Below are 27,713 nucleotides of genomic sequence, written 5' to 3'. Positions count from 1 at the left end.
CAACGAGTGACTGTGTTACTTCACTTAGCAAGGTGAAAAAAAAGGTATTTTTGTCGTAATCTCCTTTACTGCAAGTATTGCAAAACAGGTTTTAAATGCAGATCTACTTCATTTTTTAAATAAAAGTATTAAGAAAGCATTAGCTGAGAAAAAGAAAACAGTGAGAAAGGATTTCAGAAATTGACAGTCTCAGAAATTTGGGAGATTTTGGACTCACTTTCCAAGCCATTTAACATTCACATGCCTCCACAGTTGTCAGTAGTATATGTTCCGAAGGGTTTATTATTTTCATTAAGCAGTAATTGTAGGCAATAGACATATCATAATAGTACTCCGTTTACTGATAAAGTAAAAAATATCTTTTCTGAGAAATTCATTTGGGATTTTTTTTTTTAAATGAATTTATCTACTACTGCATTCTTGGACTTGATCCCTGGGAGCTGTGTCTGTACCTCCTAGATGATTTCTTATAAAAATATTTGATTTGTTTTGAAGAGGTGCAAATTAACTGCTTTCAGAACTTAGCCATTTCTGTCTTGGATTTCACGTAACTTAGTGTTATGTACTAGAAGCAATTTTTAAACGTAACTGTAAATTTGTTACATGATGCACAAGTAAGTACCTTTTAGCCCACGAGCCACCTAATTCTTTTACAAGTTGACAAGTTGTTTTCCTCAAAGAACAAAGAAAGACAGACAGTACACACCCCGCCACAAAAAGCAGCTTGAGAAAAAAAGCAACAAGAACAGTGACAAGAGAAACCGGAAGAGAGATCAACTTCTCTTAAAGGATCAGTACCTTTTCCTGGACAAAGCTGGCGTACCCCAAGGAGAGGGGAGAGAAGTCTCATTTGTCAGGCAAGGAGGGATCTGTTCTGCACGACTACAGACAAAACAGACAGGGGTGGGATAGAGAAGTTAGAAAAGAAAAGGAGAGGCCAGAAGCTTGTTAGTTTTACAATACCACTAACCAGTAAAAACCTTTATAGGATCCATCCTACAGAATCAGCAAGGACAACAAAGAATGCTACTGAGGAACATGCATCAGGTAAAACAAACAGACGTGCACCACTCCACAATAATTAGGGGAAACAATCTTTTTTGCTCATTACTCAGCAGATATGGTAATCTACACAATCAAACCAGCACATTAAAACATCCTTCAAGGGTAAGTAGAGCAGGAATTGACAATAGGTCATTTCTGAGCAAATAAAGTTTAACTTGCATTAGATGGGATTAAAATAATATTCTGAGAATAAACTCTGCAAAAACATGACCATCAGATGGTTTAAGAAAGGAAGAAAAAGTGTTGATTAAAGAGGAATGGAAAATAAAAGGAAATTAGAAAGGAATGCATTTGCAATGACACTAGCGATTTAGTTACCCATCCTTGATTCACCAGATTCCACAACTAGCCAATATTACAGCATGTATTGTATACATCATCAATTGGTTAATTCAAAAATGTTTCAATCAAATATTTCAAAGCAATTTTAATACAAAGTAACTAGGATTTTTTTATGCTAATTTCTTTCAAGATGAAGGGATACAGATTTGCTCTCTTACAACATTAAAGGCAGTAGGCAAAATTTTCAAAAACGAGAGCTTGAAGTTATGCTCTTAAATCCATATTTAGACACCTGAAGAAGTGCTCTGAGTTAAGAAAACCTGAGCACTCTGCAGCTCCTCGCTGACTTCATCAGAAGCTGCCAAATGCTCAGCATTTTTATTAGGTCTCTTATTTAGCTTCTTAAATATTACTAGGAACCTAACGCAAGACATCTATTTTTGAAAATCTTGCCCAACATATAGCACGTGGACATGGAACAGCAGCTTTGCGATTTAAGCAATGAAGCTTAAATCATCACTGCACTATTAGTTTCTTTAAAAAAATGTTACAAGTGAGAATTTCCTTCAAAAATAAGTGTTATTTTGTAGGGGACCATTAAGAGGTATATTTACTATATATGATTTTAAAATCTCAAGTAGTTAGCAGCCTCCATTGTCTCTAATGCTAAATAAATTTTAAAAAGCTAAATGGCAATTTCAAGGATGGCATCTCTACTGTCTAAAATAAATGTCATATAACGATCAAATAACTTGTTTTTAGTGTATCCCATTTTTATGGCAACCAGAAGTTGGTGTGTACTGCAAAGTAGCATATTTCTAATTTTATGATATTATGGACAAAGATCAAGTACTTATGGATAATAAAAATACTGGAGAAGCAGACTACTTGTTGACAGTTTTAACCCATCAAATGGTCTTAAACTAAATGTCTCTCTGTTGCTTGGTGTCATGACCTAAGACATTCAACATTAATGGTCATGTTGCCCATTCTTGAAAATAGCAATACGAGAGGTTTACATTTGAGTAGAGGAAAATGTCTTGCTCCACTTTGTGGATGAAGAAAAAGGTGGAAACACCAAATCCTGCAAACACCACATTTCTAAAACCAGTCATTTTTTAGGGAAAACAGATCATACCTGTCAAAAGAATCTGTGGCTACTTTGTAGAGATAAATAAAGAGTTTACTGCAATGCCTTAGTGTGGGTGCCACAGAGTCCATGGAGATTAGGTCATCCTCCAGTAGTCTTTGAAATGGTTGTGTATTTGAGGGGAAGACATTCAAGGGGCTTATTTTTCTTGAGTCTGAGAAGCAGCCAAGCAATCGAACAGCATCTGCCAGCTTTTCATACTGGATCTCTGTTTTGAAGAAATGCGAGTTGGCTGGCTCATAGCGCATTGCTGCAGTCAATGTGCAGAACACAGTGTGAAGCAGTTCAAACACTTGATTCTGGTTTACTTTCTCCCAGCCATTCTTAGGTGGAGAGCACAAGGATCTTTCCATAGCAACAAGTAAAGATGTGACATACACAAATCCACCAACTTTTCTAAAAACAGTTCTTGTGCGATGACTCTCTCTTAGTACAGAGAGCAGGGCCTATGGAGAGTCAAAAAAGAAAAAAGCATTTTATTAATACCTTAAAACACAACATAAAAATTTCTTGTCTGATATGCTAGCACAATTATTTATTTGTATTATGGTACTGTCTAAAGGCCCCCCAAAAATTGGCATTTTACGCACCACACAGACAAATACAACATAAAGGCCCTGCTCCAAAGAGTTTACCAACTAAATAGACAAGTTAGACAAAGAATAAAAGAAATCAAGCATTATCTCTCTTTTACAGGTGGGAAACTAAGGGCCAAGATCACACCAGAAGCCTGAGACAGAGTCAGCAATTGAACCAAAAATACCAGTCCAGTGCCTTACCCATAAGATTAGGTATATAAAGCATAAGGCATTGGTATTTAGAGACAAAGACAAAACACAACCTTTCATGTTAAAGCATTGTAATTTATAGATCTACAAATAAAAACAAACTAAATGGTTGCCAAACTCTGCATTTGTACTTTAATAAAAGATCAGACTATGACTTGTCAAGTGATGGTCCAGTGAGATCGAGATATTTTTACCTTAGAGTTCCCCATGTGGCTCCCATTGAAATTTTATGCATAAAGTTGATGACTGAGTGCTGTCAACTGTATAACCATATTATTGCCCTTAACCAGTGTATTGCAACTGGTGTTAAAAAGGAATTGAGGGACTGTTGGGCCCACACAACCCTTTGAGCCCTCACATAGGGGCCGTGAGAGTATCTAGGGCACAGGTGTAGAGGCAATGGACACTGCTGGCTAAAAAAATCCAATCTCACATCCATAGGGCGCATGTGCACCAAGAGCGGAATCCATGTTGACAATCTCTCTAAGAAGGTGGCTTGATTTTTCTCTACTTATGAGGTAACAATGAGTTTGGTTGAGTAAGTGCTGAGATATTCTATTAGGCTTGCTGAAGAAAATTTAAGCTTCCTTACTAGTGTGACTTTTCATCAAATAGTGTCTTTAAAGATTTTATTTTCCTTTTAAAAAGACCACCATAGAAGATGAAAAGACCATTTTGTAAAACTAGGTTGCTCTATGAATGTAGTACTTTGTGGTTATTATGAGGTTTAAGTGGTGAAGGATGATTTTATTTTATTTTTTAATTATGAGCACATTGTGGAGAATACGAAGATTTTGACTACAGTAAAACAAGTATTAGTTTTTGGAATTAAAAGGAGAGGATGAACAAAGAATTACTCTGTCATGATGAAACTGGAAGTTAAGCTTTACGCAGAAATAACTTACAACTCACTTTCCCACCTGGAGAAGTGGTGGCAATTAGAAAAGAGTATGTGACTGACAGAAAGTATAAGTGTCACCTTGGAGCTGAAAAGGAGTTTGTATTATTGTTTGCAGAACTACAGAATGCCCCATTCAGGAATAAACTCTGATTTGAGGTCTAAGACTTTATAAATTGGTATAATTGAAATGACACACATGATAGCAAGTCATGAGGATGCCTTGCTTCATAATGAAGTCAAGAGCTTCCAAAGCAGCTACCTAAACTCTGAGATGGCTTCAGATTGGGTCCCAGTTTAAGCTATTGTACAGAAATTAAAAGAGATTTGTATGACACGAAGAGGTACAATGCTCCAAACAATGAAGCAGCCAAAGGGTTTCTGGACACTTTGGAAGCCTCTAAACATAGAATCCAACTCCTTCTCCCAAAGCTAAAAAACAAAGGTAAAAAGTGTTAAAAATCTTATTTCTGAAACTTAAGTGAGCAGACATAATTCTGAATACTCACAGGAAGCAGGATGGTTGACTGAAGTGGTGTAATTTTTACATAGATAGCTGTTAGTCCAGCCACATTAAAGTTTTTGATCACTCATTTAGTCCCTGGACTTTGTTTCAAGAGTGGAAGGAAATCTGACCCAGTGCTGGTCAGAGAACTCATTCATCGCTGACACCGTTCAGATCATAAAATCAGGTTCAAGGTCCCTTTTAGAAACATTGCTAACATGCTTGCCAACAGGATCCTTTCAGAACAGTTACATGCTCAGACAGGATGGTTTATGTTGAAATCACTTAGAAATGGAAGCATATACTCTGGGGACAGAAATGAGCTTCTCAGATTCAATCTTTTTGACTTTTATAATGATTATGGTATTCTCTACTTATGGACCTTGTCAGAGAAAAGCCAGAGTAAGATTTTATTTAAGGATTCACAGGTTGGAAAACTATACACTTTTTAACCTCTGTTTTAAAAGTAACTACAAAAAAGTAGCAGATTTTTCATCTTCCTACTGGATATCAGGAGACTTGGCTTTCTATAAAGGGAACCACATTATTCTCACTAAATAATCTGCCAGTGTCATCCAAACATGAGATAACTTTAGGAGACTACATGAAAGTTTTAACCAAAACTGTAATCCAACTCCACATCCTTAACCTTTGCTTTGTGCTTGCAAGTCACTGAAGGTGGGTCAGACTCCTCAAAGTCATTGGGAACGGTGCTGACTAAGCATTCATATAGCAGGGAATCTTGTGAGTCTGAGTAAATTGAATAAAGAAAGAGAGCTCAGCAGGCAAAGTGTGGACTAGAACAATCAGACAATAAGTTGAGGTATTGAACAACCACAGGTGGATTTAAGGAAATTGAAATGGCTCAAAGCTATTGAGCAGAATTTGTGGGAGCACTGGGGGCTGAAGAGATTTCCAAGGCAAGAGGAACCAGAAATCTGGCAACCATTTTGATAGTGGCCCCTTGAAATAGAAAAGTGGTACAAGACTCCCACAGTTGGACAAGTGCTTACCTACCTCTAACAAAGCTATCAACACCTGGGCTGGACCAAGATGTTATGGCAGATAGTAGCCTGTCCTGACCTGCCTGTGGAGCACCAGTACTGAATGCGGCAGATGGCTTGGGCTATCTGAAACTAACTTTTGCTGTTACGTATGTAAGGACAAAAGTTAAAACAGAAAGGGGAAAAAAATCCCACTAGTTAACAGGAAAAAAAAGGAAAGTCAAACCTAACCCCGTAGGATTGTGACACCAGCCCTTGGATTCTAGTACTAAATTGCCTCTGTTGTATCATTACGGGTGAGAATTACCCAGTAAATTAATGCCTCTCACTGTGAATGAGAATTCCCACAGCCTATCAGCTAAAACAGGATGATGGCTAAACTGAACGTTAGCACAAGCAAGTTCTAATGTAAGAGCCAAAGCCTGCAAACTATGCGTGGTCAGTCTATAAATTACTTATTGAAAATGTTCTTTAAAAAAAGCCCTACAAATATCAAAAAAGACGGTTACTCACCGTTGTAACTGTTGTTCTTCGAGATGTGTTGCTCATACCCATTCCATTGGGTGTGCGCGCGCCGCGTGCACGATCGTCGGAAGATTTTCTACCCTAGCAACACCGGCGGGTCGGCTGTGGAGCCCCCTAGAGTGGCGCCTTCATGGCGCTGAATATATACCCCAGCCGACCCGGCGCCCCCTCAGTTCCTTCTTGCCGGCTACTCCGACAGTGGGGACGGGGGGCGGGTTTGGAATGGATATGAGCAACACATCTCGAAGAACAACAGTTACAACGGTGAGTAACCGTCTTTTCTTCTTCGAGTGCTTGCTCATATCCATTCCATTAGGTGACTCCCAAGCCCAACTTAGGTGGTGGGGTCGGAGTGAGACATTGCTGTGTGCAAAACCGCTGACCCGAATGCAGCATCGTCCCTGGACTGCTGCACTAGTGCATAGTGGGCTGTAAACGTATGGACTGATGACCAAACCGCCGCTCTACAAATGTCCTGTATCGGAACATGTGCCAGGAAAGCAGTCGAGGAGGCTTGGGCCCTCGTGGAGTGAGCGGTGAGGTGCGGTGCTGAGACACCTGCCCGGTCATAGCAAGTCCGGATGCAAGACGTAATCCAGGAGGATAGGCGTTGTGAGGAGACCGGTGAGCCTTTCATTCGGTCGGCCACTGCAACGAAGAGTTGTGTCGTCTTTCTAAAGTGCTTTGTGCGGTCAATATAGAAGGCCAGGGCCCTTCGTACATCCAGGGAATGCAAACGTTGATCCTGGCGAGTGGCATGTGGTTTGGGATAAAAGACCGGGAGAAATATGTCCTGGTTGATATGAAATGGAGAAACCACCTTAGGGAGAAAGGCAGGATGTGGGCGAAGCTGCACTTTATCCTTATGGAAAACTGTATAAGGGGGCTCGGATGTAAGCGCCCTGAGTTCAGAAACTCGCCTTGCTGAGGTGATGGCTACGAGGAAGGCTGTCTTCCAGGATAGGTACAAAAGTGAGCAGGTGGCTAGTGGTTCGAATGGAGGACCTGTGAGTTTGGAGAGAACCAGATTGAGATCCCACGTCGGGACGGGATGACGCTGTTGCGGGTACGTCCGGTCTAAGCCCTTGAGGAATCTAACAACCATCGGGTTAGAGAATACCGAGGACGCGAGTTCCCCTGGGTGAAAGGCCGATATAGCGGCCAGGTGAACTCTAATTGAAGATATCGCCAACCCTTGTTGTTTTAGGGAGAGGAGATATTCCAATATGAGAGGAATGGGTGCCTGCAACGGGGACGTGGCTCGTTGTTCGCACCAACAGGAGAACCGTTTCCACTTGGCCAGGTACGTGGTCCGTGTTGAGGGTTTCCTACTGCTCAGCAGGATCTGTTGGACAGAGTGTGAGCATTGCCGCTCTGCCTGGGTGAACCATGGAGCAGCCACGCCGTGAGGTGGAGTGATTGCAGGTCGGGGTGACGCAGCCGACCGTGGTCCTGAGATATGAGATCCGGACATAATGGAAGCGGGATCGGTGTCTGAACCGAGAGTTCCAACAGTGTGGTGTACCAATGTTGTCTCGGCCACGCTGGAGCGACCAGAATTATCTGTGCCTGGTCTCTGCGCAATTTGAGCAGTACCTTGTGGACCAGAGGAAACGGAGGGAAGGCATAAAACAGGTGGTCTTTCCAGGGAAGGAGAAACGCATCCGAGAGGGAGCCCGGAGCTCGACCTTGTAGGGAGCAGAACATGTGGCACTTCCTGTTGTCTCGGGATGCAAACAGGTCTATCTGGGGAAACCCCCACTTCTGGAAGACGGAATGTATGATGTCCGGACGGATAGACCACTCGTGCGTTTGGAAGGACCTGCTGAGTCGGTCCGCTAGAGTGTTCTGGACTCCAGGGAGGAACGATGCCGTGAGATGGATCGAGTGGGCGATGCAGAAGTCCCACAGGCGAATGGCCTCTTGGCATAGAATTGACGAACGTGCTCCTCCTTGCTTGTTGATGTAAAACATGGCCGTGGTGTTGTCGATGAGAACCAACACACAGCGGCCACGTAGGAGATTGAGGAATGCCTGGCACGCCAGGCGTACCGCCATCAGTTCCCGAACATTGATGTGCAGGGCTAACTGGGATGCAGTCCACAGGCCCTGGGTATGGTGTTCGTTGAGATGGGCGCCCCAACCCAGAGATGACGCGTCTGTGACCAGGTGCAGAGAGGGTTGTGGGGCGTGAAATGGCATCCCCTCGCAGACCACATTGTGATCTAGCCACCAGGTGAGGGAGGCCAGGATCGAGTTCGGGACCGTGACCACCAAGTTCAGGCTGTCCCGATGTGGACGGTATATTGATGACACCCAGGTTTGAAGCGGGCGAAGCCGAAGTCTGGCATGCCTGGTTACGTACGTGCAGGAAGCCATGTGACCCAGCAGGGTAAGGCACGACCTCACCGTGGTAGTTGGGAAGGCCTTGAGCCCTTGAATGAGGTTCGTGATGGTGCCAAAGCGGTTGTCTGGCAGGATGGCTTGTGGACGTCTGGAGTCTAGAACTGCGCCGATGAATTCTATTCTCTGGGTAGGTTCTAGAGTGGATTTGTCCTTGTTGAGTAGGATGCCCAACTCGTTGAATGTGTGCACTATTCTGTGGACGTGAGCTTGAACTTGCTCCTTGGTGCGACCGCGCACCAGCCAGTCGTCTAGGTACGGGAACACCTGTACCCCTTGCCGACGAAGGTACGCTGCCACGACAGCCATACATTTCGTGAACACTCTTGGGGCCGAGGATAGGCCGAAGGGAAGGACAGCAAATTGGTAGTGCACCGTGTTTACCACGAATCGCAGGAAGCGTCTGTGAGGCGGGTAAATTGCAACGTGAAAGTATGCGTCTTTCATGTCGAGGGCGGCGAACCAGTCTCCAGGATCGAGGGAAGGGATGATGGCCCCCAAAGAGACCATGCGGAACTTCAACTTTACTACGAATTTGTTGAGTCCGCGCAAGTCCAAGATGGGCCGCAGACCTCCTTTGGACTTTGGGATCAGGAAGTAACGGGAATAAAATCCCCTGCCCCTTAACTCTATCGGAACCTCCTCTATGGCCCCCATGGCAAGGAGCGTAGAAACCTCCTGTATAAGAAGTTGCTCGTGAGAAGGGTCCCTGAAGAGGGACGGGGAAGGGGGGTGGGAGGGGGGGATAGAAGAAAACTGGATAGCGTATCCCCTCTCCACCGTGCGGAGGACCCAACGGTCCGAAGTTATAAGGGACCAAGCACGGTGGAAGTGGGAGAGGCGATCCCGAAAGGAGGGAGCTGGATCCTGGGGGATGACTGGGGCGCCGTCCTCGACCGCACCTTCAAAAGTTCTGTCTAGGACCTGAAGGTGGTCTTGGTGGCCCTTGGTTCTGACCGGGTTGAGGGCCAGCCCATCTTCTCCTACCACCTCGCCCTCGCCTTCTGGCAGGGTCCTGTCTCTGGCGAGGTGGAGGGGGGTAAAAACGTTGAGGCTGGGGCCTAAATGGTCTGCGCTGGGGACCCGCAACATGCATCCCCAAGGAGCGCATGATTGTCCTGGAGTCTTTGAGGCTCTGCAATCGAGAGTCCGTCTTCTCCGAGAACAGCCCCTGTCCTTCAAAGGGCAAATCCTGTAGGGTCTGCTGTAATTCAGGGGGCAAACCCGAGACTTGGAGCCAGGAGGTCCTGCGCATAGCGATACCTGTGGCCAGGGTCCTTGCGGCCGAGTCCGCTATATCCAGGGAGGCCTGTAAGGAGGTCCGAGCCACCTTCTTACCCTCCTCGACCATGGCTCCAAACTCTTCCCTGGACTCTTGGGGAATCAACTCCTTAAACTTCCCCATAGAGTTCCAGGAGTTGAAATTGTAGCGGCTCAGTAGCGCCTGTTGATTCGCCGCTCTAAGTTGTAGCCCTCCGGCTGAGTAAACCTTACGGCCGAACAGATCAAGCCGCTTAGCCTCTTTTGATTTTGGCGCTGCAGCCTGCTGGCCGTGGCGCTCTCGTGCATTCACTGATTCCACCACTAGTGAACACGGTTGGGGGTGTGTGTACAAGTACCCATAGTCCTTAGATGGGACAAAGTATTTCCTTTCCACCCCTCTCGCTGTGGGTGGAATGGAGGCAGGAGTCTGCCATATCGTATTCGCGTTCGTTTGGATCGTGCGGATCAAGGGTAACGCCACCCTCGATGGGGCATCCGATCCAAGGATATTCACGATCGGGTCGTGCACCTCCACTATCTCCTCCGTCTGCAGGTCCATGTTACGGGCCATCCTGCGGAGGAGATCCTGGTGAGCCCGAAGATCTATCGGAGGGGGACCCGTGCATGAAGTGCCCGCCACTGCCTCATCCGGAGAGGAGGAGGAGGACGCCTCCGGCGGTAGTGGATCCAAGGGGGGGGCCCGGTCCCCCTGGTCTTGGGTCGGAGCGTCACCTGTACTTGGGTCCACGGTGTCGGGTGGTGTGGACACAGAAGCCTCTACGCCTCCAGGCGGAGGCCGAGAGATGGTGGATTCTGGGGCCCTTCTGGCCGAGTGACCCGAGCGAGAGGTCGATGGTAGTGAAGCCCCTTGCTCCTGGTGGTACGCCCACGGGGTCCAAAACGACCAGTGAGATGGTCCATGAGGGTGGTCCTCTGCCCTCTCCTGCCAATGGCCCAAGTCTCGTTCCTCGGCCTGTCCCTGAGGGGGGTATGCCGATCTCGACAGGTCCTCCGATGAGCGAGATGCCGATCTTGACGGCCATGGCGGTGCCGCGCAAGATGAAACGATCCCCGTGGTCTGCGGTGCCGCACGGTGCCGGTCCGGAGATGATCTATCTCTGTGCGGTGCCGGCGATCGGTGCCGGGACCGCGACCGGTGCCGATGACCTCGTCGGTGCCGGGAGTCGGATCTGGACCTCGACGAGGACCTAGAGTATGCCCGGTGCCGGGATCGGCCCCTCGGCGTCGAGCGTCGAGCGTGGCGGTGCCGAGAACTACGTCTCGACGTTGACCGGTGCCGACGATCATATCGGTGCCGAGACGTAGAGCGGTGCCGCGAAGAAGATCTTGACCGCGAGTACGACCGGCGCCGAGGCGATATTCGGTGCCGGGACTGCGAGCGGCGTGGGGACCTGCTTCGGGACCTGGATCGGCGCCGAGGTTCCAGCCCTTGTGATGGAGGGCGCATCAAGGCAGGTTTCCCTCTTGACTGTACCGGGCGAGTCAGCGGTGCAGTCGGTGCCGGTGGTTGAGGCGGTGCCGGCTCCGTGAGAGCTATCAAGTCTCTCGCCGCCTCGAAGGTCTCCGGAGTCGACGGGAGACACTGTATCACCGCCGGCCTCGGTGGAGACGCTATTTGTACCGGACTCGACGGCCTCGGTGCCGGAGTCGACGGTGCTGGAGGCGCCTGTTTCCGTTGCTCCACCGGCGGACGCGGCTCTACCCCCGGCACTGGGGGAGCCGGCGCCTTCGGCACGGACGTCCCCGTCTTATGGGCTTTTTTATGCCCTGGGGATAATGACCGGCGCCGCGGCACTTGCTGTGTTTGCGGTGCCGACGAGGTCCGGTGCCGGGGAGGCTTGTCTGACGCCACTCGCGTGGTCGTCATAGCCGGTGCCGCCGGGGCACTGCGCACCGAAGTGCTAGGCGTCGGAGTCTGGCCCGTGGAAGGAGTGTCCGGGCTAAGTGCCGCCTCCATTAGGAGTTGCCTGAGCCGAAAGTCCCGCTCCTTTTTGGTTCTTGGTTTGAAGGCCTTACAGATCTTGCATTTGTCTGTTTGGTGGGACTCTCCCAGGCACTTCAAACAGGAGTCGTGCGGGTCGCTCGTTGGCATAGGCTTAGCGCAGGAGGCGCACTGCTTGAAGCCGGGAGCGTTGGGCATGAGCCCGGGCCCGCGGCCGGGGAAGAAAGGGGGAGACGACCCCCTTAACTCCTTAAACTATAATAACAACTATAACAAGTTTAAACTATTGAACTATAAACACTATAACTACAACTATAACTATAACTCTGAATGACTAAGTACGCTAGGGAGAGTGGAGATCAGCTATGCCGCGCTCCACAGTTCCAACGACCGTCAGGGGCGGTAAGAAGGAACTGAGGGGGCGCCGGGTCGGCTGGGGTATATATTCAGCGCCATGAAGGCGCCACTCTAGGGGGCTCCACAGCCGACCCGCCGGTGTTGCTAGGGTAAAATCTTCCGACGATCGTGCACGCGGCGCGCACACACCCAATGGAATGGATATGAGCAAGCACTCGAAGAAGAACTAATGTTCTGCAACATAATTCACTAACTTAACTAGTTTTCTGTCTTTTGCTGAATTTCTTTTACTTGACATGCTAACTGATTGTCACAGAATCTTAGAATTATAGGACCGAAAGGGACCTCAAGAGGTCATCTAATCCAGTCCCCTGCACTCATGGCAGGACTATATTATCTAGACCATTCCTGATAGGTGTCTGTCTAACGTGCTCTTTAAAATCTCCAATTTTGGAGATTCCACAACCTCCCTAGGCAATTTATTCCAGTGCTTAACCATCCTGACAGTTAGGAAGTTTTTCCTAATGTCCAATCTAAACCTCCCTTGCTGCAATTTAAGACCATTGCTTCTTGTCCTATCCTCAGAGGTTAAGAACAACAATTTTTCTCACTCCTCCTTGTAACAACCTTTTATGTACTTTGTATTGAAAACTGTTATGTCTCCTCTCACTCTTCTCTTTTCCAGACTAACCAAACCAAATTTTTGCAATCTTCCCTCATAGGTCATGTTTTCTAGACCTTTAATCATTTTTGTTGCTGTTCTCTGGACTTTCTCCAATTTGTCCACATCTTTCCTGAAATGTGGCGTCCAGAACTGGAAACAATACTCCAGTTGAAACCAAATCAGTGCAGAGTAGAGCTGAAGAATTACTTCTCAAGTCTTGCTTACAACACTCCTGCTATTGCACCCCAGAATGAGGTTTGCTTTTTTTTGCAACAGCATGACACTGTTGACGCATATTTAGCTTGGGGTCCACTATGACCCCCAGATCCCTTTCCACAGTACTCCTTCCTAGGCAGTCATTTCCTATTTTGTATGTTTGCAACTGATTGTTCCTTCCTAAATGGAGTACTTTGCATTTGTCCTTGTTGAATTTCATCCTATTTACTTCAGACCATTTATCCAGTTTGTCTAGATCATTTTGAATTTTAATCCTATCCTCCAAAGCACTTGCAACCCATCCCAGCTTGGTATCATCACAGCAAGACACATTTAATGTCAGAGCTTTCAAACAGACTAACTCCAAGAGGAGAATTTATGAGTTTTTCAATTCTACATGCTCCTTTTAAAATTGAAATGTCTGAATTCAGTGTACTAGTTCTCAGTTGTTCTCTACAAGGCTAATATTCAACATTTGACTTCAGAAAAAGATGGTTAAAATTTTAATCAAATCCTCGTACATTGTTAATTTCTCTTAAATTCTAGCACAACATGAAAAAAATCTATTCAGGTGAGTTGAACTTTACGAGATGAATCATGGAAGTGTAGGACTGGAAGAGACCTCAATAGGTCATCTAATCGAGTCCCCTGCACTCAAGGCAGGACTACGAAATAACTAGACCATTCCTGACAGGCGTATGTCTAATCCAGCGGTTCTCAAACTGTGGGTTGGGACCCCAAAGTGGGTCACCAACCTGTTTTAATGGGGTCGCCAGGGCTAGCATTAGACTTGCTGGGGCCCAAAGCACCAGAGCCCTGCAGCCCGAGCCCTGGGGTCGAAGCCCAACCCCGAGGGCTTCAATCCAGGTGGCGGGGCTCAGGTTACAGGCCTCCCACTTGGGGCTCAAACCCTTGGTCTTTGCCCCCCCGCCCCCCTCCCAGGGGTGCGGGGCTTGGGCTCAAGCTTTGCTCTCCCCTCATGGGATCGTGTAGTAATTTTAGTTGTCAGAAGGGGGTCGCAGCACAATGAAGTTTGAGAACCCCTGGTTTAATCTGTTCTTAATAACCTCCAGTGATGGAGATTCCACATCTACCCAGGCAATTTGTTCCACTGCTTAACTACCCTGACAGTAGTCCAACCTAAACCTCCGTTGCTGCAATTTTAGCCCATGGCTTCTTGTCCTATCTTCAAAGGTTAAGAACAACAATTTTCACCCTCCACCTTGTAACAACCTTTTATGTACCTGAAAACTGTTATATCCCACCTCAGTTTTCTCTTCTCCAGATTAAACAAACCATTTCCCCCCCACCAATCTTTCCTTATAGGTCTTGCTTTCTAGACCTTAAATCGTTTTTGTTGCTCTCTCCTCTGGACTTTCTCCAATTTATCCACGTTTCCTGAAATGTGGTGCCCAGAACGGGACACAATACTCCAGTTGAGGCCTTATCAGCCCAGAAGGGAGTGGAAGAATTACATCTCGTGTCTTGCTTTCAACACTCCCTGCTAATACATACCAGAATGATATTTGCTTTTTTTGCAACAGGATTACACTGTTGACTTAGGGCTCCTTTGAGCAGCCTCTTTAACAAAGTAATTTTCAGATTCTGAGAGAGAGACTATAGGGGAGAGACTATCCCTTTACTTCTCAAATAATCTGAATTATTACCAGTAACAATAAGAGTTCATTATCAGTCTGTTCCTGATGTATCAGTATTTTCTTAATAGGTAAATAATTGCTTCTGTAGTTGATTAATTGAAACTTGCAATTTAATAGTATGGTATTTGTATTCAAGTGAAAAATCAAAGAAACTCAAAGCCTTAATGGGATACCATTCAAGCTCTCTCGAAGAAACATGTTTTCAAAGGTCATGTTTTCATGTGTTACATACAAAAAATGTAAATCATCACCCTGGACTGTAGACTTTACCATAGAAAGTCTAACTGAGTGATATAAACATTATACACAATTTCACCACTTTTCTCTATGTTTAGTCTTCTACAACTCTAAGACGACTACTCATTACCTAATCTCTATATAAGAGACCTTAACATTTTTAAGGCTACATTAATATACACCTCACCTAATGAGCTTGCAAAATCTAAGGAGTATTGTATGTAAAACTAGTAGTGAAAGATGAATTCTCCATATTTTCTGATACTTATTGGACACATTTTCACCATGGTCAGGGCTTGTGGTAAACAAAGTTGGGCTGAGAAAACAGTGTTCAGATCCATATCGGGTTTAAATTAGAAGTTGAGCCTCAGGGATGTATCAGGACTGGCAATGAAATATTGTGAACTGTTTGGATTAAATGAGGGCCCCCTCTAACTGAAACCTCACAGGTGTATCTATTCTTATGAGATTTCAGCTACATTTGAACTGGAAATTAAACCCTTTCTAATTTTGAATCCGACACAAATCAGGCTAAAATTAGAGGAATGAAAGAAGCCTCCAGCTCAAAATCTGGGGGTTTGTTCTCCGTGATCTGGTTTTGGCCCAGATCTAGTTATAAATTATTCATTTATTAATAACTCTGGCGATGTTTACAAAAAATGAGATTTTGCTAAGGAAAAATTCAACAATGGCACTAAAAATATGCTTCAATTTGTGTGTGTGTGTGGTATGTTGTTTTTTTTAATTGTATCTAAATAATTTCTTAAAGCCAGGTGGAAAGAGACTGCTTTTAGAACTTCATTTCCCATCCATTAGTAATTATTACACCTAATAATAATACATGTAATACATACGGATACTCTTTTTTGCCAGTTGTGTTTAAAAAATTGAGATCTGATTTGTATATGATTTTAATTCTAAAGTCACTGAATTGTTTTCAATATCTGAATACCATCATACATAAAATAAAAGTAGTTCTACAGTGTATATTTTAAATTTTTTAAATTAGAATTTCTTAAGTAGTTTAGGAGTGGAAAGTATTAAGTTTTATTGGACTTACCCGTAATATATCTGTCTTCAGTTGTAGTTCTGTAGGTGGAGCTGAGTGCATCAGCCCTAATAAAGTGCCCATATCATCATCCCCACTAGGTGATAACACCAATTGCTGGATAATCATCAGTGCATGCTGTCGGCACTGTGGATACTTCACTATATTGTGTACACACCTTGCACCACCAAACTCCCTGAAAATACCTATAGCATAAGAAAAAAAAAAAACGTGGGAGAAAAAACACAATGTTTCTAAGGTACTGTGTCAAAACCTTGCATTTGTTCAAGCGCATTATCAGAGTATAACTGAACATAAAATGCTTCATTCTTCACCAGTACAGATTCAGTGACCATTTTCATCGGTCACACAGAAGTTTACAACAGCTTTTTATATGAACATGAGCTGATCACAGCTAACTGGAATTCTAATTATATTCTCCCCTGGAATATTTTATATTAAAAGTTACTGTTGGAGTAATTTTGTAGTCCAATCCTAAGAATTTCCATGTCGCTCTTACAGAAGGCTTCAAACTGATTATTCACTTCTTTCATAGATTCTAGGACTGGAAGGGACCTCGAGAGGTCATTGAGTCCAGTCCCCTGCCCTCATGGCAGGACCAAATACTGTCTAGTCCATCCCTGATAGACATTTATCTAACCTACTCTTAAATATGCTTTCATGCTACAAACCAAAGAGTGATGGGATGGACCCATGACCACAGAGAGGGTAAACTGTTAAAAGCAGTGATTGTCAAAATATGCTTGTACTGTTCTTAATACAATAGGGCCCCAATTCTAATTAGGCTTCTGGGTGTTACTGTGTAAGAAATAAATTATTAGTAGTAATAATTGAAGATGGGCTCAGTCCTTTCAGAGTATTTTCTACAGCCTATTTCCCTGAACCTGTACAAATCTAATAATTCAGGAAAGACACTTACACTACATCGAATACAGGGATTCTCAAACAGGGGGTCAGGACCCCTCAAGAGGTCACGAAGTTATTACATGGGGGGGGGGGTCGCGAGCTGTCAGCCTCCACCCCAAACCCTGCTTTGCCTCCAGCATTTATAATGGTGTAAAATATATAAAAAAGTGTTTTTAATTTATTTGGGGGGGGGGGTCACACTCAAGAAGCTTGCTATGTGAAAGGGGTCACCAGTACAAAAGTTTGAGAAAGGACAGTTACCTGATCCGTAACTGGCCTTCTTCGAGATGCATTGCTCCTGTCTATTCCACAGTAGGTGTGCGTGCTCGCCACGTGCACCGGTGCCGGAAGTTTTTCCCTAGGCAGTACCCGTAGTGGAGGAGCACTGCTGTGACCCCTGGAGTGGCACCTCTATATCGCGCTATAAGGGGAGCTGCATACTCCCCCCACCCTCAGTTCCTTCTTGCCAGACAACTCGGACAGAGGGGAAGGAGGGCGGGATGTGAAATAGACAGGAAAGGTGGTAGGAAAATGTCCTGTTCCATATGGAAGACGGAGACCACCTTGGGGAGAAATGCCGGGTGCGGGTGAAGCTAGACCTTATCCTTATGGAATACTGTATATGCGAACTGCAACATGTAGCCCTTAGAAATGGTGCTGAGGATCCACTGGTCCGACATTATATGGGACCATTGCACTCGGAAGGCAGATAAACGGTTACAGAACACAAACTTTATTAACTGGGGGGGCTTCCCTGGCAACAGGCCCGGTGGCCCCCCACAAAGAGTCAAAAGCACCTCTTCCCCTGCCTCTTGCCCTTGGTGGGCCCGGGTCGAGGGGCTGAGCGGGATTGACGCTAGGATCTGCGTCTCTGCTCCCTCGGTCTTTTAGGCGGGGGCTCATATCTGCCTCTAGCCGGAGGAACCGAGCTCTGTGGCCTGGGATTGTCCTTAGTTGGTGGGACATATAGGCCCAGGGTATGCACGGTGGTGCGGGAGTCCTTCATCCCGTGTAGACGGGTGTGTGTCTGATGCGCAAACAGGGCCCTCCCATCAAAGGCAAGTCCTGAATGAGGACTGGGACTCTGCAAACAGCCCTGACAGTGAGAGCCATGACATCCTGCGCATGGCAACAGCGGAGGCCATTGAATGGGCTGCTGTATCTGCCGCGTCCGAAGCCGCTTGGAGAGTCGCTTTTGCCGCCGCCGCGCCTTTGTTGACCAAAGCTCTGAACTCCTCCTCATCCTTTTCCTGAAGAAGAGGTTCGAATTTTGGTAGAGACCCCCACAAGTTAAAATCATATCTGCTCAGGAGGGCTTGGTGATTTGCCACCCTGAGCTTGAAGGCTGACGATTAATAAACCTTCCTGCCGAAGGTATCCAATCTCTTGGCGTCTTTATCCTTGGGAGTGGGCGCGGGTTGGCCATTCCCCTCTCGGTGGTTTACTGACTCCACCAGAGAGTTCAGGGCAGGGTGAGAGTACAAATATTCCTGCCCCCTTGCTGGCACAAAGTATTTTCTCTCCGCCTTTTTAGAAATAGATGCCAAGGACGCCGGGGCTTGCCAAAGCAAAGTCGAGATATTGGCCACCCCTTGGTGGAGAGGAAGGGTCACAGGGCCCGGTGCCGAGGAGGACAAGACGTTGAACAAAGTGTCCAACGGCTCCTCCATCTCCTCAGCCTGGAGCTGGAGATTCGAGGCAACCCACCTAAGGAGCTCCTGGTGAGCTTTAAAATCCTCCTGCAAGGCGGGTGCTGGCACCGCAATAGAGTCTTCCGGTGACGGGACTGGATCTGCCCTCAAAGCATCAGGCGGTGCCGGTGGTTTGACCCTCCAAGTCTGAGCCCAGATACAGTGCCGCTGCCTCGGTGCCGGGTGACTTCTTCCGGTGCCCAGGCGGGGACGTCGAATGCACCCGAGATGCACCGGCCACCGAACGAGGTCTCGCCGGTGCCGGCAGTTGGGGCCAAGGCGATCACTGAGACCACTGCCCTTGCCAGGGTGCTCCTTGCCAGTGCCCCACTTGGGGACCTAGCGGAGCCGCTTGATCGTGCAGGGTGGCGCGGCCCGGGGATGGGCGGCTGGGTGCCGAGGCTGACTTCGCTGAAGAGCACAAGGTGCCGAACGAGCGACGGTAGCGTCCACGGCCGCGTCAGTGCCGGCCTCGAGATTTAGATCTTGACGAAGAAGACCTGTACGAGTTACTGCTTCCAGACTCACCATGGCTATGACAGCTAGGTGCTGGTGACGGCCGAGGGGTGCTTCGTGAATTACGCCTGTCGGAGCGATCACTCGAGTCTGAGCGTCGGTGCCAATGGCATCGGGACCTGCTCCTATAACTACTGTAGGAAGAGGAGCGTCGACGCCTCCTGCCTCGGTGCCTGCGACCCCTCCTGGTAGCAGAGGACCCTCGGGACTCCCTCTCAGGCGAGTCAGCCGACGGAGTGGGCATCTGACGCGGGCTACGAGATGGCCTCGCAGAATGGGCAGGCATCTCATCCTCGGAGAGGGGGCTATGCCGAAGCGGGGAGGGTCAATGAGCTCCCAGCGACGGCTTCCCTCTGGAGTGAGGGCCCATCCCACTCGGCACCGGAAGGGCGAGAATATCACGCGCTGCCTGCGCTGCCTCCAGTGTCGACGGTATCCTCACCACAGCTCAGCACGAGTCAGAGGTCTGGGTCCCCAGGGGGATTGTGGGCTGCCCAACTCGGGTGCGGCCTTACCCCTGTTCTTTTCTCGGCACCACTGAGTCTTCCCTTGCTTCTTAGTGGGGGAGCGGTGCCGACTAGTTGGTGGGGCGTCGCTGCGCACCGATGATGCACCCAGTGCTGGATCAGGTTGGCGTGGCAGTGCCGGGGCCAATACCGACTCCATTAGTAAGGCCCAGAGACGGATATCTCATTCGCGTTTCGTTCATGGTTTGAACAACCTGCAGATTTTACACCGCTCACTTACGTGAGTCTCGCCCAGACAGCCAAGACATTGAGTGTTAGGATCGCTCCTGGGCATATAACTGCCACAGGAGTCGCACGACTTGAAGCCTGGGGCACGGGCATGCCCCAAGCCAGGCAACTAACTAGAATTCAGACTACTAAGAAAAGTTGTACTACTAAGGTTAGCAGTGCTGTAGCAGAGCTGGAGCACTAAGTTCCAATTACCTTCACTGGGGGCAAGAAGGCACTGAGGGTGGTGGGGAGAGTGCAACATAGAGGCACCACTCCAGGGGGTCGCAGCGGTGCTCCCCCACTACAGGTACTACTAAAGGAAAAACTTCCGGCACTGGTGCACGTGGCCAGCACGCACACCTACTGTGGAATACACAGGAGCAATAACTAGAAGAACCACCCCTGACCTAATACTTTAAATAAATAAACAAACATAATATAATATCAATAAATGTAAATAAAAAACCCAGTTACGTTGTCTTATTACCTAGCTCCTTCCCCCCCTTTTTTTTTTTTTAAAGTAAGGGTTAACAAAAATTTAGAATTTTGTTTTCTTTAAAGGGAGAGGAGAGTCTCAATCATTCCCCCTTTCATTTTAGCAATCACTAAACAAAAATGTCTTTAATCCTTTGGTTCCACTCATAATACAATACATGTGTTTACAGAAGGCCACCTTTGTAAGGCAGGCCAGAGTTGGGGAAAACTGCAACCTCATCAAATCTCCAACATCATTTTGGATTGCCTCTAGGTAGGGAATCCTAGCAGTTGCTTTTTGTATTTTAAAAGCTCTTTTTTTTACTTTTGGGTCTGCCACACTAAGAGTGATGGACCATACAGTATATATACACTGCACCTGCCCCGGTGACCACCTGAGCAGCCGACGGTGCAGCTGGCCCCAGGGCCACTCTAGCAGCAGTGCTGTGGCTACAGTATCTTGTATGCAGAGTCACTCCAGCAGTGGCCGGTGTGGCTGTCCCCAGAGCTGCCTGAGCAGTTGGCACTCAGGGCCAGCTGCTTGGGCAACCCTGGGGACAGCCACACCTGCCACTGCAGAAGTCACGGGGTCTGACTTCCACGACCCCCATGACAGACATGGAGCCCTAATGATGATCTGTTGTTTTATCATAGAAACAGGCTGTCACCTTCAACAAGCAACAGCCTCAGTCAACCTGGTATGCCGCCAGTCGAGCAATTGCTTTCTCAAGCTTTTGTTCTTCAAAAAAACTGGCTATTAAACCTAAGAAAAAATACAATATATGTAATAACTTGAGATGATGTTAAGGGGCCATATTGGAACTACTCAGTAGCACTTATTCTAATACTGCCAATAACAGCCTATGCCAGATGCTTAAAGTAAAACTCCCGTAACGCACATGAATAACCATGCATTACCATATTAAGAGGGACAATTTTCTTCCTGACCCTCAAGGATGACTTGTTTAAGTACTGAAGCATGAGGATTAATAACTAATTGTTATCCTAGCTACAAAGGTTAACTCCAGATTACTTTCTTAATTAATGTATAAGAGTATAAACCTTCTTCTTTCTATCCAGTTCCAATTTGTTCCCTCCAGCTCTATGTTATGTCTCTTGGATCTGATACTAATATTAATGAACATGGTAAAATGGGAGGCTGATTGCCCTTTGACAGAGTCACAGAGCTAACTGCACCTCTCTCTCTTTTGTGATCTCTCTGGATATGTCTATACTGCAATTAAAAACCAACAGCTAGCCTGTGCCAGCTGACTTTGGCTCGTGGGGCTTGGGCAGCAGGACCATTTCACTGCAGTGTAGACTTCTGGTCTCAGGCTGCACCCTGAGCGCTGTGACCCTCTCACCACGCAGGGTTCTTGAGCCTGGGCACCAGCCTGAATTCGGAAGTTTACTTTGCAATGAAACAACCCCACAGCCTGAGCACCATGAGCCCAAGTAAGATGGCATGGGTCGGCCACAGGTTTTTACTTGCAGTGTAGACATGCCCTCTGAGCACACTCAGAGGTGTCAGGCCTTGTGCCTTTACATATCCTGGGGTGGAATTTTGCAATTCTCCTACTTCTAGACTTGGCTACAGTATCTTGTATGTACCATTCTGATCCTGCAGTTCCAACTGAGATCAGGCACCTGAGGTCTTCCCTTCAGGAGTTGGTGACCAGGCAAGCCTTCTTAAAATAAAAGTATGATTTTAGCAGTAGGAACAAAGCTTTGAGAGAAAATGCATTTTAAAAACAGTCTACATATATGTCATCTTACCTAAAACCCTATCATCCTGTGATGGTGATCTAAGCAGGCCTTTTAGAGACAGTCCCAGCAGGTGCTGTATCTCAAGCTGGTTCCCCTGAACTACCACCACACCTCTTTTGAGAGAGGGTGCCTTTCAAACCCTGCTATAGTTCTTTGGTTCTTCTGTGTTCTCAGGCTTTGACCCTTGTTGTCAAAAGCAATCCACCTAGGCTCCCTAGGAAATCAAGTCAGAGTTCTCAGAGCCAACAGTTCCTGTTTTGTCCTTTAGCAACTCTAAAGTGTTTGTTGTGGGGTACCTTCTTGAGACACTTTTTCCATCCTCCTCATTTTTCAAGATTCATTCCTGTTCATTCCCAATACAGTCACACAGAAAACACCCCTAGCAAGCCCACCATAATATTCATCAATTATTACAGACTGGCTCAAAATCCATCAGACACACCAGTCATTATTATATACTTATATCTCCTCTTAATCTCAGTATTAATGAAGTAATCCTGATTCTTTAAATCTCTCCTTGCATAGAAGCTCTCCAGAACAAATATTTTTTGTCACCCTTCTCTGGTTCTTTCCCATTTCTGCTGTGCCTTTTCTGAGAGGAAACAATCAAAACTGAACACAGCATTCAAGGTGAAAGCATATAATTGATTCATATAACACAATTGTAATATATGCTGTATTATTCTTGATAACCTCCTTAATAGAGCCTATCTTGCTTCTTTCATCCATCAGTGAACAGATATTCTCACTGAGTCACTCAGCATGACTGTTTTTTTCCCCTCTTAAGCGTTACAACTTATCAGTATGCTGGAATAATATCATTTTCTCTTCCAAAGTGCACTGAGTTGCATTTGTCTGCTTTGAATTTTATCTGCTATTATATTTTCCAATTACCTACTGTAGTTCCATTAGGTTCTGGTGGAGTTCCTAAAAATCTAGTCTTGTCATACTTACTTAATGTTAATAAATAGCAACTTTGGGCACCATATTAGGCATCCTTGTCTTCCATATAATTGACAACCATAAAACCTACAATAGACACCGGGATTTTCCAGTATTAACCTCTTTGCATGCTGACAAATAGGCCACATTTTACTACTTAGTTTCCTATGTCTTGATTTTATGTTCCACCTTACACTTTACTTTTTTCTTCACAGCCTCCTACTTTGCCTAAGCTACTATTCTAAAACCATTTTCAGTGGATCCAAGGTTAGCAAGACCTATTTTACACTTACAGATATTTTGATGGAACAAAAGTCAGGAATTCTAAGATACGGTAACTGCATTTCAGACACCTTGCTGAAACCATCACACATTATTCACACGAATGTGAGCAAGTGTTAACAGGATCAGGGCCTTAAATTAATAAGGGGAAAATATCTGCTACATATACACAATATAATATTTTCAAATGATTCTTAGTTTTCTTAATTGCCAGTAAAATTTCACATAAATTGTCTGACATTAATTCTGATGCCTGTTTTCAGCTTTCAGGTTCCCTTTTTTCCACCCCTAAACAAACAATCTCAGTCATCCAAATGTAAAATAGCACCTGAAACAACTTCTGACTAGTAACCACCACATTTTCATATCTCCAAAATGGAAAAACAAAATTTTATCAAAACTTTCCAAAACAAGACATTTATTTCTATACTGAGACTAAACAATGCAATAGGTCAGCCTGATAGAGTAATTTTTACAGAAAGCTAATAAACACCTAAAAATACAGGCTCATAATGGAAATACTTTCTTAATCATAATTAAAATAAATTTGATTTGTAATCTGTAGAAAAACTGGTAGCCGCCCAACACAAAACTCTGCCGAGATTTAATAGCAAGGTATTAATAAGATTTCCATTACTTTTACAGAGTGAACTTTAAGACACTTGAGTAGATCACGAAATATCACATTAAAATTGAATTATCAAAACAAATGAACAGTAAACGTTCTGATACATTACTCTGATTGCTTTTTAAATTATCTGTTTACTTGCTAATTTGCCACATTGAGTAATTCACAGTACGTCTTCCAGCCATGGTAATTAGCAAGGTTCTACTGTAACAGAGTTAGTGCTACAGTATCAACTAAGGGGAAATGGAACTATTGTTTTGCACTACACAGTTTATGGAAGAAGTTTTAATCTTATAAATACATTTTTTTACACAATGTAGGGACTATCCAGAGTACTGAATTTAATTTTCTATTCTGTAAGTTAGGGATAAATATATAAATGTATGATTGGGAAAAAAATAATCACAATTTAGTTAACAAGGTTATCTGACGTGAAACCAAAGATATATTCCACTCTGTACTTCGCCATCAACAAAAAAATGTACTCCAACTACAAACTATTCTACCTTGCTAAGTATATTAAGCTTTCATTTTACTAACAACAAGTTGCAGGAGTAAGACAGCCTGATAGATAGTTACTGTCAAAAAGGTAATTCAGTGGGTAACTATTAGGAATGTTGTTGACAGGCTGCCAAGCAGAATTATGTCAGTTTGCATTTGGTGCAGGTGGGAAGTGATATCCACTATGGAAACACTGTATGGTAGCTAACCTATTTGATAAGAAGAGGACAGAACATTAATACAGCATCAAAAGAGATACTCATACCCTAACTGGGAGAGATGTAAATTCACTATGTTAAGGAAAATGGTTTGTTTTTTGTTTTTTTTAATTTCAGACAATTATCACCTATACTCGTAACATTTATTGAGCACTTGAAACATTTAAAGTAAGATACCACAAACCACGTTAAAGGTAAATAACATGGTGCAGTAATCATCGTTCGTTTGGGTGGTTTTTTTGTTTATTTATTTTTTAACAGCACTGACTGTAGCTAGACTCGCATCAAAATTACAGAAGTAATCATTTTAAATACACATGAATACATTCTTCAACGTAAAATCCAGAGAAGCTTCCACTTTCCTGCTTGTAGGCCAGAAGAAAGAAATCAAGTCAGGAAAAATTTAATTCTGCTTAAAAAACATTATGACAAGCACTGGAAATGTTTCACATTTTTAGGTAAGTTTCTATAAATTTTTACAAATTATTTCCTTGTAAATGTGTTGTAACTTTTTTTTTTAAATTTTACTTTTACTTAGTCTCCACCGGTTTCAGATAAAACTAGATAGCTCTCACAGCCCAGTGAGAAATGACGCACCTTTGATTTCTACTCCCCTTCTTTGCTTGTTATAAGGATAGATCATTCCTTCAACGGTCGTTCTTCCCACCCTATGGTTCTTACCCCTCATATAGGCTTCCCATCCAAAGCCTATTGAAGTCAATTATTTCAAAGGGCAGGTGGTGTAGGTTACTTAAAACAGAGAGCGTGGCACACACAAGCATACAAAGCTAAAATACAGAAAATACTAATTGAATATTAAATATCACTGCAGTTTCCAGGTTGTTCCCATTCACTTGGGATTCATTCTTCTCCCCTACACCTAAGGAACATTACAGGTTAGCAGCCAAACAATGTTTTATGAGCAACTGGGCTGCTTTCAAATTTATCTGTATCCAGAAAACCTAAATCAGAGACTGATCAATACGCTCTGCTAAACTTTTTATACACAAAACAACTCATCTGCCCGTAAAAGTACCATGACTGAAGGATTAACATGACGCTTTCATCTGACTGCAAACTGCTGTTAAACACAGAGGCTGAATTTCAGAAAGGAAAAAGGAAACAAATAAAAAGTTACATTCTAGCAGTCAAGACCGTGTGCACAACAGTGCTTTGCCAACACAGCTGGGTTGTTCTCAAGCTTAGTTTAATTTAGAAAGTCAAATCATGATCATTTTAACAGCTTCAAGTTTCTCTTTGCCAAGTAAAAATAAAAGTAAAAAAGGCCTAGATTCTTTGAAACACAGGTGAGGGTTGAAGAAAAGAAATGGGCAGGAGTAGAGACATTTTAAAGAGCTTTAGGCCTATAGTTGCTAATTTCTGTAGTGTATTTTTTTTTAATTGGTCAGCAAGAGACAGGATTTGAAAGAGTTATCAGCTTCCTCTCCCTCTTATTTACATATAGGGCACATATATGTAAATTAGATACAGATTGAGGATGAAATACACAAACAACGAGGAAGCACTCCATGCATCTGAAGAAGTGGGATTTTTTACCGAAGAAAGCTGATGCCCAAATAAATCTGTTACTCTTTAAGGTGCCACAGGACTCCTTGTTGTTTTTGTGGATACAGACTAACACAGCTACCCGTCTGATATACAATAAAGTAACCTACATAATGTGAGTTTGAAAATGGCCTAATTTTCAAAAATACACATGTAATTGAGCACACACCTGGTACATGCAAATTGGGAATAAGCTCAAGGAAATGGTAAGGTGTGTTTAATTAGTCATCTATACATTCAGTTACTTGATTTGTGTGAATATCCAGTAATTTAAGTAGCAAATAAACTATTCAGTAAGGTGCTCCTATTTTATATTATAAACTATACATATAGCTTATTTTTAGTAAAAAGTTGAATAGGTAAACCTAACTCTATAACTAAACAGACTGAAATTGTTCATAGTCCTTTCATTATGTTGTTTTAATGCATTATATAGATTTTTACTCTTAAAAATATAACAGGAAACAAAGTAAAACTATGAGGTCACATTAATTTATATTTTCAATTCCTGCAGCACACAACAGTCAATACATGACTCAGGGAAAAGATCATCAGTAGACTTTGACCATAGAAACTGAATGTAATAATAAAGTGCTGTACTATTAATATGTTGTATTTCAAGGTTAAAATTATTATATGTGATGCAGACAATTTTACATTTAGCCCAATCAGTCAATACTTCTCATTTAAATCATGTCTTTTTAAGTATGCACTTCAGAGTCCAGAATTATCATAACTGACATAACTTCTATAATTACCTGCATTTGTGTTTGATCCTTGAAGTAGTACTGTCAAGGTCTCCATAACCAATAAAGCTAGCTGCTTTTGGTCCTCAAAAGAACTGAGGTTTCTTGAATCCCCTAGAAAATAATTTCAGAAGTTCATTGCACTGAAAACAACAAAGCTGACTTTATTTTTTAATCTTAAAACAAAACAAAACACAAAGTTTTGTTCCTTTCACCAATCCCCTTTTTTTTTTTTTTTGGCTTCCTCACAAAAAACATCCTCTAACAAACTTTTAAATCACATTAAGGGCATATCCACACAAACACTCAGGAAAGTTGCCACAAATTAACTTAAGGTGTGAAGTTAAAATACATTAAATCCATCTGTAGATGCTCTCATTCAGTAAAATTGCCTTAGTTTGCTTTAGCTTAATCCACACAGGAATTTAATGTGCTTTAATTTCACACCTTTAGTTAAGTCATCTCAATTTTCCCTCTGGGCTTCTCAAAATATTTTGTTTGCAGCAAGATGGGGTGTAAATCTACCATGCACTAGTGTGTCCTGCACGAACTGTCCGCATGGACCCTGCTGATGCCCACTAACAGTTCGTTAATGTGCTTTGATCTACCCTACTTTGAACCGGGAGTAGATTAAAGTACACTCTAATGAACTGTTAGTGGGCATCAGCAGAGTCCACCCAGACAGTGAGCAT

The 27,713-nt window shown here is 44.4% G+C and overlaps 1 protein-coding gene across 5 annotated transcripts in view; it reads right to left on the bottom strand.

Moving 5' to 3' along the window:
* Positions 1–27,713, bottom strand: part of WDFY3 (WD repeat and FYVE domain containing 3) — a 300,207-nt gene that overhangs the window by 135,908 nt on the left and 136,586 nt on the right. For 4 of the 5 annotated variants that reach the window (XM_034772580.1, XM_034772579.1, XM_034772581.1 and 1 more), the window contains 4 exons: positions 27,034–27,135; positions 16,039–16,232; positions 2,486–2,943; positions 799–882 (listed from right to left, as the gene is read on the bottom strand). In XM_034772580.1, the coding sequence (XP_034628471.1) occupies positions 799–882; positions 2,486–2,943; positions 16,039–16,232; positions 27,034–27,135 (838 nt within the window). The remainder of the gene's footprint in view (positions 1–798; positions 883–2,485; positions 2,944–16,038; positions 16,233–27,033; positions 27,136–27,713) is intronic. The other variant, XM_034772584.1, reaches the window with a different exon arrangement.

This window comes from Trachemys scripta, chromosome 5, assembly GCF_013100865.1.
Source record: "Trachemys scripta elegans isolate TJP31775 chromosome 5, CAS_Tse_1.0, whole genome shotgun sequence".
Taxonomy (NCBI): domain Eukaryota; kingdom Metazoa; phylum Chordata; order Testudines; family Emydidae; genus Trachemys; species Trachemys scripta.
Note: the sequence above shows the minus strand (reverse complement) of the source record. Positions and strands in the feature narration are given on the sequence as shown.